The sequence below is a fragment of the Balaenoptera physalus genome (assembly GCF_965194825.1).
Source record: "Balaenoptera physalus genome assembly, chromosome: 6".
NCBI lineage: Eukaryota > Metazoa > Chordata > Mammalia > Artiodactyla > Balaenopteridae > Balaenoptera > Balaenoptera physalus.
This window is the reverse complement of record NC_138885.1, coordinates 106,295,683-106,312,554: the sequence shown is the minus strand read 5'-3', so window position 1 is coordinate 106,312,554 and position 16,872 is coordinate 106,295,683. Positions and strand designations below refer to the sequence as shown.

At 46.4% G+C, this 16,872-nt stretch overlaps 1 protein-coding gene across 6 annotated transcripts in view; it reads left to right on the top strand.

Moving 5' to 3' along the window:
* Positions 1–459: 459 nt before the first annotated feature.
* The window catches only part of MARCHF4 (membrane associated ring-CH-type finger 4), a 109,736-nt gene continuing 93,323 nt past the window's right edge, over positions 460–16,872 (top strand). For all 6 annotated transcript variants that reach the window (XR_014265303.1, XM_082467438.1, XM_082467437.1 and 3 more), the window contains exon 1: positions 460–10,930. Coding sequence is in view for 5 of the 6 variants with exons in the window: in XM_082467438.1 (XP_082323564.1) it covers positions 10,418–10,930 (513 nt within the window). In the remaining variant the exon portion in view is untranslated. The remainder of the gene's footprint in view (positions 10,931–16,872) is intronic.

The following is a 16,872-nucleotide window of genomic DNA, read 5'->3' as shown; positions in this document are numbered from 1 at the left end:
CTGCAAATTCCTTGCTTAGGGGAATATTTCCCATTCTGTTGGGCAAGATAATTCCTTATTAGCTGAAATAAAATTCTGTGCCTCCTTGAGAATTATCTTCTCCGAGCATTTTCATTGAGAGTGAGTCCTAGCTAGGGCTGGCAAGATTTGCGCAATTCACACATACTTGTGAAATTCAGGAACATTATCTCTTACTGACAGACTATAATGACTGTAATAAACAAGGAAGCCTCTGTTCTAATAAACAAGTAATTATAGTTGACCAAAAATGTGTAAACATGAGGCTAATTTGCAAATCCTCTCATAGCTGTTCCCAGTTTGTAGACATGTTTGGGAATGTGCATAAGACCGGGCACTCTGTGTTCTCATCCATAGGTATATGAATATGTGGGCAATAGCTGCCATCTTCTTGGTCAATCCTTTATTCTTTTTCCTTTTTTTTCTGATAGAAAGTATTATATTTTTAAGTCAAGAAAATGGGGTCATTTTAACATCTTGGTTACCAATGTAATCCCTTTAAACTCAGGTTTCCTAGTAACCTTGGGAGACTATAATTTCTTACACAATTGCCTTTAGATATGGGGACACTGGCCTCATTACCTGGGTTCTTTCCAAACTTAGATACAGAGACTGTCAATCCTTGGGATTTTGAGAATGATGGGTGATGGAAGGCTGAAAGGGAAGGTGGTTTAGATTAATAAACAGTCTTAAACTAACAAATGGTCATTACTGAAGCAAGAAAGAGGCCACATAGGGAACAGTGACCCAAATGGAGATTCTGTCCTGCTTGCAAGTAGAAGGGCCATAGCTTGGAGGCTTTATTCCAAAGTAGAGAGCATTTCCATTTATGCTTCCCTAGAGATGGGCTGCAAAATTATTTTCAATGAGGAGTAGCCACAATTAATTCCTTGATCATGAGCAAAAAACCTGGATACCCTAACTATAAATATTTTTCTGAGAAATTCTCCTTTTTATTTTCTGTATTTTTTTAAATTGACATAGATAGTAAGAAAAGGAAAGACAGGCATGACTTTCTACTAATCTCTTTCTTCTTTTATTCCTCTAGTAATTGTCCTCATTAGGATTACATTTTTTTCTTAGATCCTCTTTCTTTCATCTTTTCAAGGCCATAACTTTATCTAAGAGGTCTTCATGGATAATGAGGTAAGGAGAAGCAGTATTGCCCAGTAGTTAAGGATACTGACTTGTGGTTCAGAAAGACTTGGTTTTGATCCCCACTTCACTACTGTTTCAGTCAGGAGAATCAGAAATCTTGGTGACCACTGGTATCAGCCACCATAGCCACATACCAGCTGTTTGATCTTGGGCAAGTTACTTAACTGTCTGAGCCTCAGTTCCCTCTTCTATAAAATATGAAAAACAGTAGTATCTAACCCATAAGTTTGTTGTGCAGATTAAATGAGATAAAGCCTATAAAATTTTTGGCACAGTGTCTGGCATATTGTAAGTGTTCAAGAAATGGTAGACCTCCAATCCACTCCCTACTCAGCAACCAGAGTGACCTTTTAAAAAATAGAAAATCATTACTTAAAATCCTTCAGTGGTGTCCCAGCTCACTTAGAATTAAATGCAGTCTCTTTCACCATTGTTACAGGACTCTCCATGATGTGATTCTTGTCCTCCTCTCCGATTTCATTTTCCATCACCCCTCCCCTCATGCCCTACTCTCCAGTCACACTGGCCTTCTCTCTGTTCCCCTAACGTGCTACATCATTTCCAGCTGAAGCTCTCTGCTTATTGACTTCTCTGATTGGAATATTCTACCGCAGATCTTTACATCATTAGTTCCTTTTCACCTTTTTGGTCTAAATTCAGGAAGTCTTCCCTGTCCTCACCATCTATTTCCCTCCAGTCAATACACGTGCTAGTGCGTCATTCCCTGTCACATTAACCCGTTTAGTTTCGTTATAGCGCTTATCACCATATGAAATTACTTGTTTTATTTATTTGTCTACTTATCTGTTTTCCACACTAGGATGTGGACATTGTGAGAGCAAAACCTTCATCTGTCTTGCTTCCTACTGAATTCCTGTCACCAGGAATGGTCTAGACTCCAAGGGTAAATGCACAAATCTCTTCTCAACACCTTTTCCATATCACTGCGTTGCCTCTTTCTGACATTGATTTGGAAATTGCTCTTTACTCACTCCTGTCTGGAGAAGAATATCAACTCAGAGCAGGGGAATGGCCAGCCCTGCTCATGTGACGGCTGATGGTGGGAGGGTGAGGTCCTGGCTCTGAGCTTTGTCTTCTAAGCCGGTATTCTCCACAATGGAGCTCAAGAGGAACTAGACAAAAAGGCATATCCCAAGTGCCATACTAGACATACTAAGTTAGAATCTCTGGAAATGAGAATCTACCCAGGAAATCTGCACTTTCAACAACCACCCAAGCTGACCTTTAAAGCACACTAAGGCTTGAGAGGAACTCTCCTAGGTCTTAAGTTGAGCCCACAAATTAAGCATACCAAAGTACTTCTTTTTCCTGGTGATCTCTCACATGTACACTTGCATTGTCCTGTGAATGGTCAAACTCTTCATCTGAGGTCAGAGTAGAGTGCCTTGGGGCACAGAAACACAGGCACAGTGACTGATGTTCTCAGTGCCCTATGTATGAGTTACCAATTGCTGTGTAAAAAATTACTCCAAAACTTAATGTGTTTCTCACATTTGGGGACACTTTTCTGCTCACTAGAAACTCCTTGAGAGGAATAGGGTAAAGTGACATGAGTCAGGAGCAGAAATAGGAGAGGAAATTAAAATCCATTTCGAATTATTCCTTATTAGTGTCTCAGTGAAAGTTTGGATAAGGAGGCTGGGATATTGGTTAAGACGGGGCTGTAATATTGCTCTAGATTCTTACAGTCCACAACTGAAAGAGGTCTATAGCTTGCCGTAACAGTGACTATGCTGATGGTGGGGGTGGTCATAATTCATTTGGCAAATATGTATTGAGCACCTACTACATGCCGTCACGGACCTAGGCACATGGGATCAAAATGGACCAAAACCAAAAAACCAAAACTAAACAAAGCAAAAAACCCCTCCCCCACGGAGCTTAAATTCTAGAAGAGGAAGTGGAAGGACATGATGCTAACATCTCACTCCCTGTTTGAAGCATTGCCTTCTCATGAGTTCTTAGTCGTGAGAGATTTAGTCTCCACCAAGTCCCCAGGTTCAATGAGAGATTCCCCAAACTTTATCGTTCCCAAGGCTTGAAGGTGACAATTGACTCAAAATGCTTACATGCAGAGAAATGGACTCTGGTTGAGAGGTAGATGTCTCTATATATGTGTTGGAAGTGAGGGTTGTGATAACATACAGAGGGCTTAAAACAACTACATTTATCGCACAGTTCCATAGGTCAGAAATCCAGGCACAGCTTAGCTGGGTCCTCTGGCTCAGGTTCTTTCATGAGGCTGCAAACAAGATGTCAGCCGAGCTCAAGGCTCAACTGGGGAAGGATTTGATTCCAAGCCCATTGAACAATCACTCATGTGATTGTTGGCAATCAGTTCCTTGTGGGCTGTTGGACTAAGGGCCTTGGTTCCTTGCTGGCCGTTGGCTGGAGGCCGTCTGTCCTCAGCTCCTTGCCACATGGGCCTCTCCATAGTGCAGCTCACAACACAGCATCTGATTTCCATCAGAGTGAGCAGGTGAGAAGAGCCAGAGAGAGAATGAGAGCAAGATGGAAGTCACAGTCGTTCATAACCTGATCTCTGCGGTGACATCCCATCACTTTGACTGTATTCTATTTATTAGAAACAAGTCACTAAGTCCAGCCCACACTCCAAAGGAGGCATTTACACAAGGGCATGAATACCAGAAGGTGGGGAGCATTAGAACCCCTTTTAGAAGCTGCCTACCACACCTTAGCCTGAGTTTTGAACTATTTTTGACATGGGACACAGTATGACAGACAGATAATAACTGTGTGGGAATTCTGTGTGGCACCAGGGAATTTAATTTAAAAGGCAGAGTTCCAGCATAAGAAGAGCGTACACTTTAGGTTGAGAGGGGCCTCTGTTAGAATCTCAGCTTTGGTGTTCACCAACTGTATGTAACTTTAGACTTAATTTCTCTGAGCCTCGCTTTTCTCGTCCAAAAAATGTGGATAATACCTACCACTTAAGGAGTTTTGAAGATCAAAAAAATCACTTGGGCAAGATGCTTGTTAAAATGCAGATTCTCAGGTTGCTCCCTAAGAAATTCATATTCAGTAGACTTGGGGTGGCACATAAGAACTGTTATTTTTAATAAGTACATAGGCAAAAGGTGTGTGGCTCAGTATATGGTAGCTATTAGTAACCTGCATGACAACAGTAATTCTGCAAGTATTCTTGAGGAACTATATGCTTAAAGAGAGTCAACTGTGAATTAGTGGAAAGCAAACTGTATTGAGGATTAGAAGATGTATAAGTTCTAGCCCTTGTCTGACGATTACTTTGCTATGGAATCTTAGGCACAGAGTCACCTAATCTTTCTGGACTTCTCTTTTTCCCCCAGCCTCTGTAAAATGCCTCCTACCCTGAGTACTCTCTGTCTAGGAAAAGAAACAATAGCTAATAGATGGGATCTGTTTAGGGCTCCCCTGGTTGGTGAAACAAGTGCAATGGCCTCCATAATAAGTCTTTTCTGAAACTCCGCATCTCCTAATATTTCTTCCTGAAGACTATTCCTTGGAGCCTCTGATTCTTCTGCTCTTCTAATTCATATGACCCCAGCATCTCTGTATGTAATGAAATATATCTGAAAACAACCTCATTTAAAAGAATAAATCTGTTAAGGAGCTGAGAACTTTCTGGCATGAAATGAAAAATATTGATTGCTTCTCACCTGTTAGCAGTGAAATCCCATCCAGTTAATTAACCTGCTCAGAGATAAAGTTTATTTCTGCCATTCACCTTCAGCTCCAAATCTTTAAAACTATTAAAACAAGTACCTGGTCAATGAATAAATCTTCTCCCAGAGTAGTTCAGTGCCTTCTGTAATCTGGTTTCAGCCTACCTTTCTGACCTCACTTCCAGCTACTTATCTTCAAGCACCTTCCACTCCAGAAAAATGGAAAAACTAAAGTATTCAGCATTCCCATTGCCAGAAATATACTTCCCTCCTCTGAATGCTACATATTAACTCAGTTCAAATGTCACTTCTTTTTATTTTATTTTATTTATTTATTTTTGGCTGAGTTGGGTCTTTGCTGCTGCACACGGGCTTTCTCTAGTTGCGGTGAGTAGGGACTACTCTTCGTTGCGGTGGGTGGGCTTCTCATTGTGGTGGCTTCTCCTGTTACGGAGCACAGGCTCTAGGCGCGAGGGCTTCACTAGTTGTGGCACACAGGCTCAGTAGTTGTGGCTCGCGGGCTCTAGAGCGCAGGCTCAGTAGTTGTGGTGGACGGACTTAGTTGCTCCGCGGCATGTGGGATCGTCCCGGACCAGGGATCAAACCCGTGTCCCCTGCATTGGCTGACAGGCAGACTCTTAACCACTGCGCCACCCGGGAAGTCCCAAATGTCACTTCTTAAAAAAGGCTTTCCTGGAGCTCTGGCATCTCCACCTCCTCCCACCTTTCCTAATTGCTGCCAAGGTGTAAGCCTTAATTACCTCCTTATTCTAAACACTCCAAAACTTTTACTACCTTTGTAGCATTTATTATTTTATAACTTATATTATGATTGTGTACATATTTATAGTACTAGACCCTACAGGGTGCAATTCCAACCAATTCGTTTTTGTGTTCCCCACATCTTCCAATACAACTCCTTGCCTATGATTGGGGTTTAGTAAATATTTTTTGAGTGCTTAAATGGAGACCCATTGATCTCTGACTTTTATTCTTGGGGGCTCCCAACAACTGTTTTATCGTCAGGATAAGAAGAATCCAACTCAGTGAGGCGCTCTTCAAGATTTACATTATATTCAAAACAGAAATGTCAAGCTTTCTAGGTTTTTTGAAGACAGTCTTGTTGTTGCCTCCCATCCTTAGCAACTTTCTCTTTCTAGAAATCTTTTTGCTCTCAGTGGAAGGGTTGGAAAAAAATAGTCTTCTTATGGATATCACCCCTTTCAGTGACTCTGAATACAAGCTTCATATGGCATTTCTATCTCCTGCCCCAATTTACTTGCATGACACACTTGGAACTAGTATCTTATTGGCATAAAACCCTGAAACTCAATTTTAGGTAAAGCAGATATTCAGTTATGTATGAGAGCATTCACATGTGTGTGTCTAAGATGAAGAGGAGAAATACAGTAGCTTCATTGAAATAAAAAGGCCATTCATTCATTCAGTGTTCATTTTCTTGATCACCCACCAGACTTTAGGCGCTATATTATGTGCTGATGATTCAAATATAAATACTGATTCTTGCCTTCAAGGAGCTCTGAGTCATGTAAAGGGAGATGAATATATGATGAGATCATTATTATAGAGTGTAATTCACACAACGTCCTCGGCAAGCACAGGGTAATGTGGAGCACAGAGAATTTTCTTTGAGAGCAGATGGACTTTTTTTAAGCAAAGAAAAAAATTTTGCAGCACAGTGGTCATACTCGTATCAATAAAATACATATTATTTTGTAGTTATTAACAGTGTCACCATCCTTTTCCAACCACTCACCTTGGGCCAGGTGTCAGCATCCATGGTGGGTGCTGAGGCATGATTCAAACAAGCAACCACCCTGGGTTAACCAAGACCCACACTGAAGTCCTTACTCCTTAGATCTTGTAAGAATGAATCATTGAAGGAGATGGCAGCAAAGGTGTAGTGTTCTTGTGATTCACAGGGCTGAACTTCATGCCAATGATATTTTGGAGCAGAGATTTTTGCATGCTACTCTGTCTATGGCTCCAACATTTTTAAAGGAGTGTAGATGATTCATTGGGATAGCTTATCCAAGTCTATGACCTTGGAGGTGTGTGTGTGTGGGGCGGGTGTTGGGGGAGCAGTTATGAGGAAAGGCAAGAAAGAAATCCTAAGTTATTTATTTATTTATTTATGGCTGTGTTGGGTCTTTGTTTCTGTGCGGGGGCTTTCTCTAGTTGCGGCGAGCAGGGGCCACTCTTCATCGCAGTGCGCGGGCCTCTCACTATGGCGGCCTCTCTTGTTGCGGAGCACAGGCTCCAGACGCGCAGGCTCAGTAGTTGTGGCTCACGGGCCTAGTTGCTCCGCGGCATGTGGGATCTTCCCAGACCAGGGCTCGAACCCGTGTCCCCTGCATTGGCAGGCAGATTCTCAACCACTGCGCCACCAGGGAAGCCCAAGAAATCCTAAGTTTTAAATGACTGAAGTCTACAGCTGCAAGTACTCAGTATTTGTACAGACCACTTTAAATTTTCTTCTTCTTCACACTTAGGGACACTTTTCTATTCACTAGCAACTCACTGAGAAGGATGCAGTAGGATGACATGAGTCAGAATAGAAATAAGAGAGGAAATTAACATCCATTTCAAGTTACCTCTTATCAGTGGCTCAGTGAAAGTCTCAAATAGAGGGGAGGTTGGAGATATTGGTTAAGATGAGCCTGCAATATTGCTCCGGATTCTTATGACTACAATTGAAAGAGGTCTATGGTTTGGAGTAATGATGGCTTTGGTGATGGTGATCATAATCCATTCAAAAAAGATGTATTAAGTACCTGCCACATGCTATCTCTGACCTAGGCACATAAGATTTAAACAGACCAAAAAAAAAAAAAAAAATTCCCGTCCTTTGGAGCTTAAATTCTAGAAGAAACTGGCAAAAATGTGTTAGCATCCCTCTCCCTGTTAGAAATACTTTCTTCTCATGAGTTCCTAGTCATGAGGGACTTAGTCTCCATCAAGTTCCAGCATCAGTGCAAGAGTCACAAAAATGTATCTCTTTCAACGCTCGCAGACTGGTATCTGCTTAAAATGTTCACATGAGCAGGGAAACAGACTCTGGTTGAGATGTAGACGTCTCTGTGTATGTGCATGGAGGGGGGCCGTGTACAGAGGGAAGAAATTCTACAGCGGTACCGTCCACACGGAGACTCTCCAGCGGGAGGGAAATGCACGAGTTAGTACATGAATGCTCCTCTCTACCCCACTTGCCTTTCTCGCTCTTTCACCACTTTGCTCCCTCCTCCCTTCCTTCCTAAATCCCTCCTTCTCCTTCCTTCCCTTTCGCTTGGTCCCTCCCCATCTCCTTGCCTCCAACAGTTTTTCCCTCCTCCTCTCTCTCCCTCTCCCTCTCGCCTCTTTCCCTCCTCAATCCCTCCCTGGCGTCTGCGTCAGGCCCCCCACTCGCGTGACGCTCAGGGTCTGGGTGGGAGCTGTCCACTCGCCCGGAGTGCTGAATGCAGCGGCGGCGGCGGCGGAGGTAGCTGAGAGACTTCTCTGCTCCAGGAACCCTGTTTCCAGACCTCGGACGGTCAGCTCACCGCCTGCCACCTCCCTTCCAGCACCACCCCTTCGGGAACTGAGCCAGGGGGGGCAGCAGTCGCGGCGGGCGGGTGCTGAGCAACGGCGGAAGACGAGACAACACCTGGCAGCAGCCTGGAATCTGATTTGCTTCCTCTCGCCTTTCATAAGAGATATATTTATATATGGTTTTGGGGAGTCGCGAGGACCAAGCCGGAGCCAAGTGCTGGCTACCTCTCACCTCGGCCACGCCGCTTCGGTTCCCCCTCCCCACCCTCAGCTGGCACCGCAAACAAGCCTCACCTCGTTGCTTCTGGGAAGAGAGGTAGCAACAGCGAGAGCCCAGCCAGCCAGAGGCGGCGGAGAGGAGGGAGGGGCGGGGGGGAGAGAGCCGCCCGAGGCCGCCCTTGGTAGGGGCCGCGGAGGCAGAGCTGCCCTGAAGACCCAGCAGCCGCCCTCCTCTGCCCGCACCCACCCAGCAGCACTCTTTCCTGATTATTTGAGAACCGAATTATTCTTATTCCACTAGTATTATTTCGGTTTTTATTCGCCCGACTCCTCACTCCTGAGCCGCCCCCGCCCCTACGCCTGCCTCGCCTCCGGTTGCATGGCAGCGCTGCCCGGGCGCGGGGGCTTGGGGCCGGCCCCCCGGGAAGGAGGAGGAGGGGGAGGAGGATCATGAAGCCGGGAGTCTTGGCCGCGTCGGACGGCGAGCAGCAGCCGGAGGACGAGCCGGAGCAGCCCCCGCCCCGGAGACACCCGGACGCCGACCAGCGGTCGCCGCCGCCGCAGCATCGGCGGCCTCGGGCAGACCCGGAGCAAGAGAAGGAGGGCGGCAGCGGCCCCGAGGAGGCACCCGAGGAGAAGGCGAGGCCACCCACCCGCCCGGACCTGCCCTTATCCCGGCCCTTGCCCCTCGCCCAAAGGGACATTTGATGGAGCCAAGGGAAGGGGGCCGCGGGTTTACAGACTGCCGCAGGGGCGGGCGGGGGGCTGAGACCATGTAGTCCCCTCCCACAAGCCCCTATTCTCTACCCCTTATCTCTACTCCGCTCTCGGCCTCCCACCCCCCAAACACACACCCTTCTTCTAGCCAGGATCTTAAAGCTCAGGAGGGAGGTGGCTCTGCAAGGGTTAAACGGTCTTTTCTGTTTTTCCCTTTCTTTCCCCGCCCCCCCCACCCCAGTCCCTGATTTTCCCACCTCTCTTCTCCTAATTGGCTTTCCCCTCTTCTGTGCAGCCCTTTGGCTGCAAAGGCAAAGCACAAGCCCCTTGCCCAGTTTCACCTGAATCCCTTCCCTACCCCCCGCTGCTCTCTTAAAAGTAACTCTGGTGCTTCTGGGGGTTAATTGCCCCAGTTTTCTGCCCAGGAGAATTAAAACTTCTCCCAATCTCCTCTCTTCCCCACCTTACCTCCCTCACCCCCTCACAACCAACCTCCTGTTACCTGAGGGAAACTATCTTTTCTCTCTAGCACATGCAGTCTTCAATTCTTCACTGAGCTAGCTTGTCCTAAGCCCAGCTCAGTCCACTCCAAATTTTATTGATAACCTTCCCCACCCTTTTATATGAAAGAAAAGATTTCCCACTGCCTAGGCATTTGAGAAAAACCCAATAAGTCTCTCCTGGGGAACTTTCTAACAATTAGACATGATCTCAAGGCCCTGACAGCCCATCCTCAACATTTTTTTTTTTTCTATGCCCCTGCCCCTACCAGTGCCACCAGGTCAAAAGCAAAAAGGAGACACTCTGAGCAAAGCTTAAGGTTGGGGTAGAGGTGGAGGGCCAAGAAAATTTTTGCTGTTGTTGGGCTTCCCAGGTAGAGTTCAGAAGCAGTGACTCACAGTCGTCAGTCCTGGGGGCAATTTATTTGTTACTTGGAAGGGAGGTAAGAGGAGCCAGTGAGAACGAAGCCTCCCCCCATAGCACAGACACACTGTGGACCCCCTCAACCGATCCCATCCTCTGCAAAGACTCCGCCTGCCCCTCCCGCTCTCTCTGCTTCCACCGGGCACATGCTGATGCCCCTGAGTGGGCTGCCCTGGTGGTGGTGGTGGTACTGCTGTGCCTGGTACCACTGTGGCCTGTGCTCCCCAGCTCCCCAGATGCTGCGCCACCAGGGTCTCCTCAAGGGCCGCTGCCGCATGCTCTTCAATGACCTGAAGGTTCTCCTCCTGCGGCGGCCCCCTCCAGCGCCCCTGCCCATGCACGGCGAACCCCAGCCCCCCGGCGTGGCAGCCAACAACACCCTTCCGGCTCCGGGTGCCGGGGGGTGGGCAGGCTGGAGGGGGCCTCGAGAAGGCGTGGGCAGGGAGACCCCTCCCCTGCCACCTCTGCCGCCTTTGCCACCTTCAGTGGAAGATGACTGGGGTGGCCCAGCCACAGAGCCACCTGCCTCGCTGCTCAGCAGTGCCTCTTCAGATGACCTCTGTAAGGGAAAGGCTGAGGATCGCTACTCACTGGGCAGCAGCCTGGACAGTGGCATAAGAACCCCGCTCTGCCGCATCTGCTTCCAGGGGCCGGAACAGGTGAGACCCTTTCTTCCCTTTTCCTGCTTCCTTCTGGGATCTCCAGGTCTTGCAGGTTGCTAGTCGCCTACTTGCCCTGGGGAACCATTGTGCTGTTTCTAGTGTGAGGACTGTAAGCTTTAAGGGCTCTCCAATGATGTCTCATGTGGTTAAGTTTGCCCAAGAGGTGTCTGGTGCCTGGCGGAGCCTGTTTGGTGGCTCAGTTGTACCCCATTTTTGCATTTTCCTTCCAATGCTCAATTGGGATATGTTCAATTCCATCCAAAAATTCCATAAGCATCCTCAGAGTAGAAGATTCAAAAGTTGGAAGGGGTGAAATGAAGAAACTTGGTGGTACATTCACGCTTGTTGCCGAGATATCCTTGTATCTGATTTGTTGTTAGTGACAGACATTCCCCCAGCCCATTTTCAGTTCTAGATTCAGACTTCTTCCCTCTCTGATAGTGTGTGGAGATCTTGTCCTCAGCAAGCCTATGCCTGTTCCTTCACTTTGATACTAACCCCTCCCATATTATATTGACATCCTCAGCAGTCACCGAGGAGGAAATGGAGAGGGATTGTAAGTTCATGAAGACTATACAGTTTGCTATGACACTTCTTGGCAGACTCAAGTTTTTCTAGGTTGAACGCAGGTGGGTAAGTAGGGTGAGGGTGAGTGTAAGGAATATGGAGAAGGAAGTAAGGAGTCTTGTCATAACCATTTCCCTTCTCAGGCCTGAAGCACACAAACTTAGAAAGTCCCTTAAACTCTCCCCATCCAGGATAGGAGATGTTTAGTACCTTATGGACCAGAGTCTTCCCAAGGCCAAGGGTTCTCCCTACCACATTCACTCAGATTTTCACAGACATACTCACCCCACCCTCTCTAGCTCCACTTTCAATCTAGTTTCTGCAGTGCTGGATAGTATGTGCACATTCTTCTAGAATCATGAATTGTGGCAACACTTTCCACAGAATCCCAGATCAGAAAGGTTCACCTGAAAATCTGATCTAGTTAGTGATGCTGGTGAAAGAACATTCAGTTGCACCCTGGGCAGGGTTATGTGGTCACATCAGCCACTTCTTCACTAGTTTCCCGGAAGTGGGGTAAGACTTCTCGGTGCTCCTTGGACAAGTGATGGTGTAGTAGGATGCCATGCTGATGCTCCTGAGTGGCTCTGGTTCTTGCTGAAGGCTTTCTCTGTGAGAGTCAGGCTTCACTGACATTTTCATTCATTCTGTCTTTGCCCAGAATGGGCAGGGCACTTCAGGGACAGATGATGACTGGGGCCATGGCCTGGGCATTCTGAGAGGAGGTGATGTTGATCTCAGTGTGAATAAATGTCTCTGAGAGGCTGAGGGCTGGGTTCCTCCTTCTTGTGTCTAGGATTGCCTGAAGTCCCAACTGGACTGCAGCCCAGAGCCAAGGACTCTTGTTAGGCAAGAAGGCCCAGGGTGCCTGCACTGTGCCCCTCTTCCAGTGCTGGCCCTCCAGCACAGACGCAAGGAGGAGTGGCGGGGCTGAGAACAAGAATTGTGCTTCATTTAGGATGCCCCCAGTCAGCATCTGCCCCAATCAGAAGCCCCATCTTCTCAAAAAAAAAAAAAAAAAAAGGACTTATTTAGCTTCCTAACTTCTTAAGCTATTTCTTTCTTCTTCCATGTGCCCTGGTTCAGGTCTGCATGTCACAGGGGCCACTGGGAGTGTGGCTTCTGGCAAGAACACCCTTGTCTCTAGAATACAGCAGGACTTGGAGCCTGTTCTGGATGGTATTTACCTGTTGTGTGAACTTCTTCAGATTTCTTTATACCCTTGAGCCCCTTTTCCAACTTCTGTGATTTAGAGGAACCTTTTTCTATTCCCCTCATTTGCTTATAAATGTGTTGAGAGGATCTGGAAGATAATGAACCTGAAAATGACTTGAAAGTGATTAATATATAATGGCATGTATTTTGCTCATGGAAAAGCAGTATTTTGCTAAATAAAAGGAAAAAAAGGATTATTAGGAATATTGTGAAATACCCTCACGTGATACAGGGTCTGGTTGGAGGTTAGGAGCTTTCCTTTCTTGTTTGTTATTTTTACAATGTGTCATAAATAAAGCATGGAATAAAAAAAAAAGCTAACACCAATAAAGGAATGGGCTCTGTTATTATGTGGGAGGGATAGGGGGTCATGTTGATACTAAGACTGGATCAAATCAAGCACTCCCTGCATATGATTATTATACTTTGGGGGTTTGCTTTATTTGCGCAGCAGCCAGGAGATTTTAATGGGATTGTGTTATTAGTAATAAGAGTAACATGCGTTAGATGTGAACACATTTTCCCACTTTTTGCTTGTTTTTCTTCACAGGATTTCAATGAGGAAGGGAGACAAAGAGGAGGAGGTGGGGAAAACTCTCTAGAGAAGGAAGAGAGGGAGAGAGACAGTCAGACAGAGAAAGTGAAAAGCTGAGATTTCAGTATTTTGTTTTCTGTTCAAGGAGGGAGCTGTCCAGCAATTGTCCACACGTGGCCCTGAATGGAGTGCAGACAGTCTGCAGGCTCAGTAGCTGAATGTCTTGGTCTTTTCTCGGCCCAGACAAAGGGACTGAACAGCTCCCCAGTCTTTTGCCACTGCTCCAGGGGCTAAAAGGCTGCCAAAACTGAAAATTTGGTCTCTTCCTGCCAATGGCTTGAAATGTATGTGGTGAGGGGCAGGAAACTGAAGGATCCAGCTAGTTCCATATCTGCACATATCTATAAAGGACTTACTACTTATTCATTCACACATGCATTTATTTAGCAAATGTTTGTTGGGTACCTACAGCATGCCAGATGTTGTTTCAGACCCTGAGTGTCCAGGAGTGAACAAAACAGATGAGCTCTCTGCTCTCCTGAACCTAAAGTTCTAGTGAAGATGCAGAAATAAACAAGTAAACTAGTAGACAAATAAAGTGATTTCGGATGGTGTTGAGTGCTGTGATGAAGGCAAAACAGGAAAATGAGTTAGACAAGAATGAAAGGGAGGGCTTGGGAGCTACATTACACAGAGTGATCGGGAACAGCCTCCCTAAGAATGTACCATCTGAGCTGACACCTAAGTGATGAGAAGGACCCAACGATGCATACGTAGGTCTAGAGGAAGAGCTTTCCAGGTGGAGGAGACCCAAGTGTGAACAAGCTTAGCATGTTTGAGAAATAGAAAAGATAGGAGGAGGGAGAGGGATGGGGTGTGAACAAATGCTTTGAGGGCCAACTTGGTTCCATGCTGGACAGCTGACTGAGTAGCCACTCTCCTCCCCTCAGCCAGTCATTCAGGTGGGATAGGGGTCAGTCGATCAAGGCTCTGCGAGAGTGTGGGACAAGAGCCCGGTCGGCAACTCTTCACTCTCCATTTCTGCTTGAAGCTCCACTAGTTCACGTCAAGGGACCATGTGCCGTGGTGGGTAAGCTGAGGTCTCCGAAGGCAGATGGCCCCAGTTTGAGGCCTGAACAATTTGCACAACTTCTCTGTGCCTCAGGTTTCTCATTTGAAAACTGGGATAATAATGATAGTCCCCAAATTCATAAGGTTATTCTGAGCGTCAGATCAGTCAACACGATTAGAGACATGCTGTCACAGTGTTTGTTGTTGCTGTTATCTCAGAGGCAAGAGACAGTGCCCCCCCACACACACCTTGTTTAAAAGGAAAAAGTGTGCCCCAGCTCCCAGTCTGGCAGGAGGGCTGCTGTGACATGGTCTGTCTGTGGTAGTAGATTTCTTCTTGCCCCCTCACAATGCTCTAGACAGAGTGCTGTTCTTCTCTTTCCATCATCAAAAGTCTATATTAAGTGCCTACCTATGTGGGCTGCTCTGCTGAGCAGGGTCTGGAGACACAGGGCAGATGTGGCCCTGCCCCCTCAGGGAGTTTCACAATCTAACCCAGACATCACAGAGGCTGAGAGAGATCAAGGACACACAGACAGTGAGTCGCTGGTGAATTACAGTAATATCGGGGACGAGAAAGAGATGCATGCTTAAAAGCAGCTAGTGTGTGGGGTGCCTATTCAGAGAAACAAGTGGATGAATTTGCTACCTTTTCCCCAATTAGTCAGAGAAGGTTTCTCTCCTGCTGCTGCAGACCAAGTGAGAAGAAATAGACTTAGGCTGAGTTTAGACAGCTGGAAGCAGAAGAGATGTGAGACACACGGATACCATAACAAAGAGGTGAAACCACCTCCCAGGCTGGGTCAGCTGTGGAGCCCCTGGAGTGGGTACAAAGATGGAATCTACCATGGCAGTGTGGTGATGGGGCATCTGTTTTGGACCTAATGAAAAGCAGGAAATGAGTCTGGAAGAGATTAACAATCTTGGTCTGCCTCCCTTATTCTTCCTAGGGTTCATTTCTCTGAAGCTCTGAGTTCAGAAGGGGCAAGAGTAGTGTGAAATATTTTAGTCAGTGTTTTGGGATCTCAGAAAATAAGAGAAGGGCTTTGCAGGGCTCAAGGGAGCCTGGAGACCCCAAGATGCAAGGAGAACCCTGGGAATGGATATCAAGCAGAGCATTTTAGGAGAGACCCAAATGGTATATTATTTTTCTTAGAAATATGGTTCAATTTTACATTTCTTTGTGTGATTAATTAACGAATATCTGTATCCGCAAAGAATAGACCCATCCCTAACATTTATGGACCCCAGGGCAAGAGTATGGATGGAGGCTCACATATCATAGACCAAAATATTTAAAAGTAATAAATCCAGCTAACAAACTGTTAAACAAAGTACATTTTATCCTTCTATCCTGACAAATATACCTTCAAAACAACCTGGAAGACAGATTTGAATTTAAAACTGTTAGAGTCCTCTGAATTCTGTACTAGCCAAATGGGGATATCTGGCCTTTGGTCAACAGACCACTCTGATCTGATTCTCTTTCCACTGCTGGCTCCATCCTGCACCATAAAAAGCCTTGGACATACATGTGTGGGCACACCCACTGGCTTGTCCAGGCTCTATCTATACCAGCTCCAAAGAGCTTCCCCTTGCCCCTCTCCCTTTGATTCTGAAGAAAGAGAACCATGCAGGTTTTGGGAGCAGGCTCATGGCTGAATAGGCAGGCATTCCAGGGTTCCAGGTAACTGAAGCATGTTCTAGAAAGAGGATGTGGGTCCTTGACCCTGTAGGCGCCTCACCCTATGAGAAGCATGCAGCTGAAGAAGGGCCAGAGTGGAGCTTTCTATAGCAAGGGGCCCTCTTGCCTGGGTCTAAGGGAGGTACTGCGAAGGGACTGTAAGATCCCTGGAAGCAATGACTTGGTTGTGTTTGCTCATCAATCCAGTTCCTGGCACTTGCTTCACGCTCTATAATTATTTGTTGAATGAATGAGCCTTTAGAGCTCATCCAGTGGGCAGCCCCACAGGTAGGGGAACTGGGGAGAAGAGACTGCAAGGGAGAAGAATATTCACTGGCATCAAATGCTGACCGTGTGTTGTGCGCAAGAAGGGACAGACCTGTTCTGTGGAATCACAAAGGGCAGTGCCTTGGCCAGTGATGGAATCTCCAGGGAAGCCAACTTGGGTTTTGATATCAGAAAGAACCTTCTATCAAAGCTGTCGCAAGATAGTATAGGCTGCCTTAGAAAGAGGGCTCAAGTGGGCAACTGGAACTTGTGACCCTCAAGATCCCTTTTGAGCTTGAGACTTGGGGTTCGTTATGAGATTTCTTGGGGTCCAGAGAGATTTTTAATCTAAGCACAAAGAGATGGGTCTGCATCCCTTCCAATTCAAGGAGTCATCTAGTCCCAGAATATCTATTTCCCGTGTATATAATACATGGCATGGAAAAATGCATCTTCAGCAAAGATCACAAAGAATATTCTCTGTCCTGTGTTTATAGAAATCCTAAGTTGTTGGCAAGCACGTGATTGCTGCAATCCTGAATTTACACCATGCACATACAATAGGAGAGCAAGCATTTCATGAATGGTAGGGAACAGATA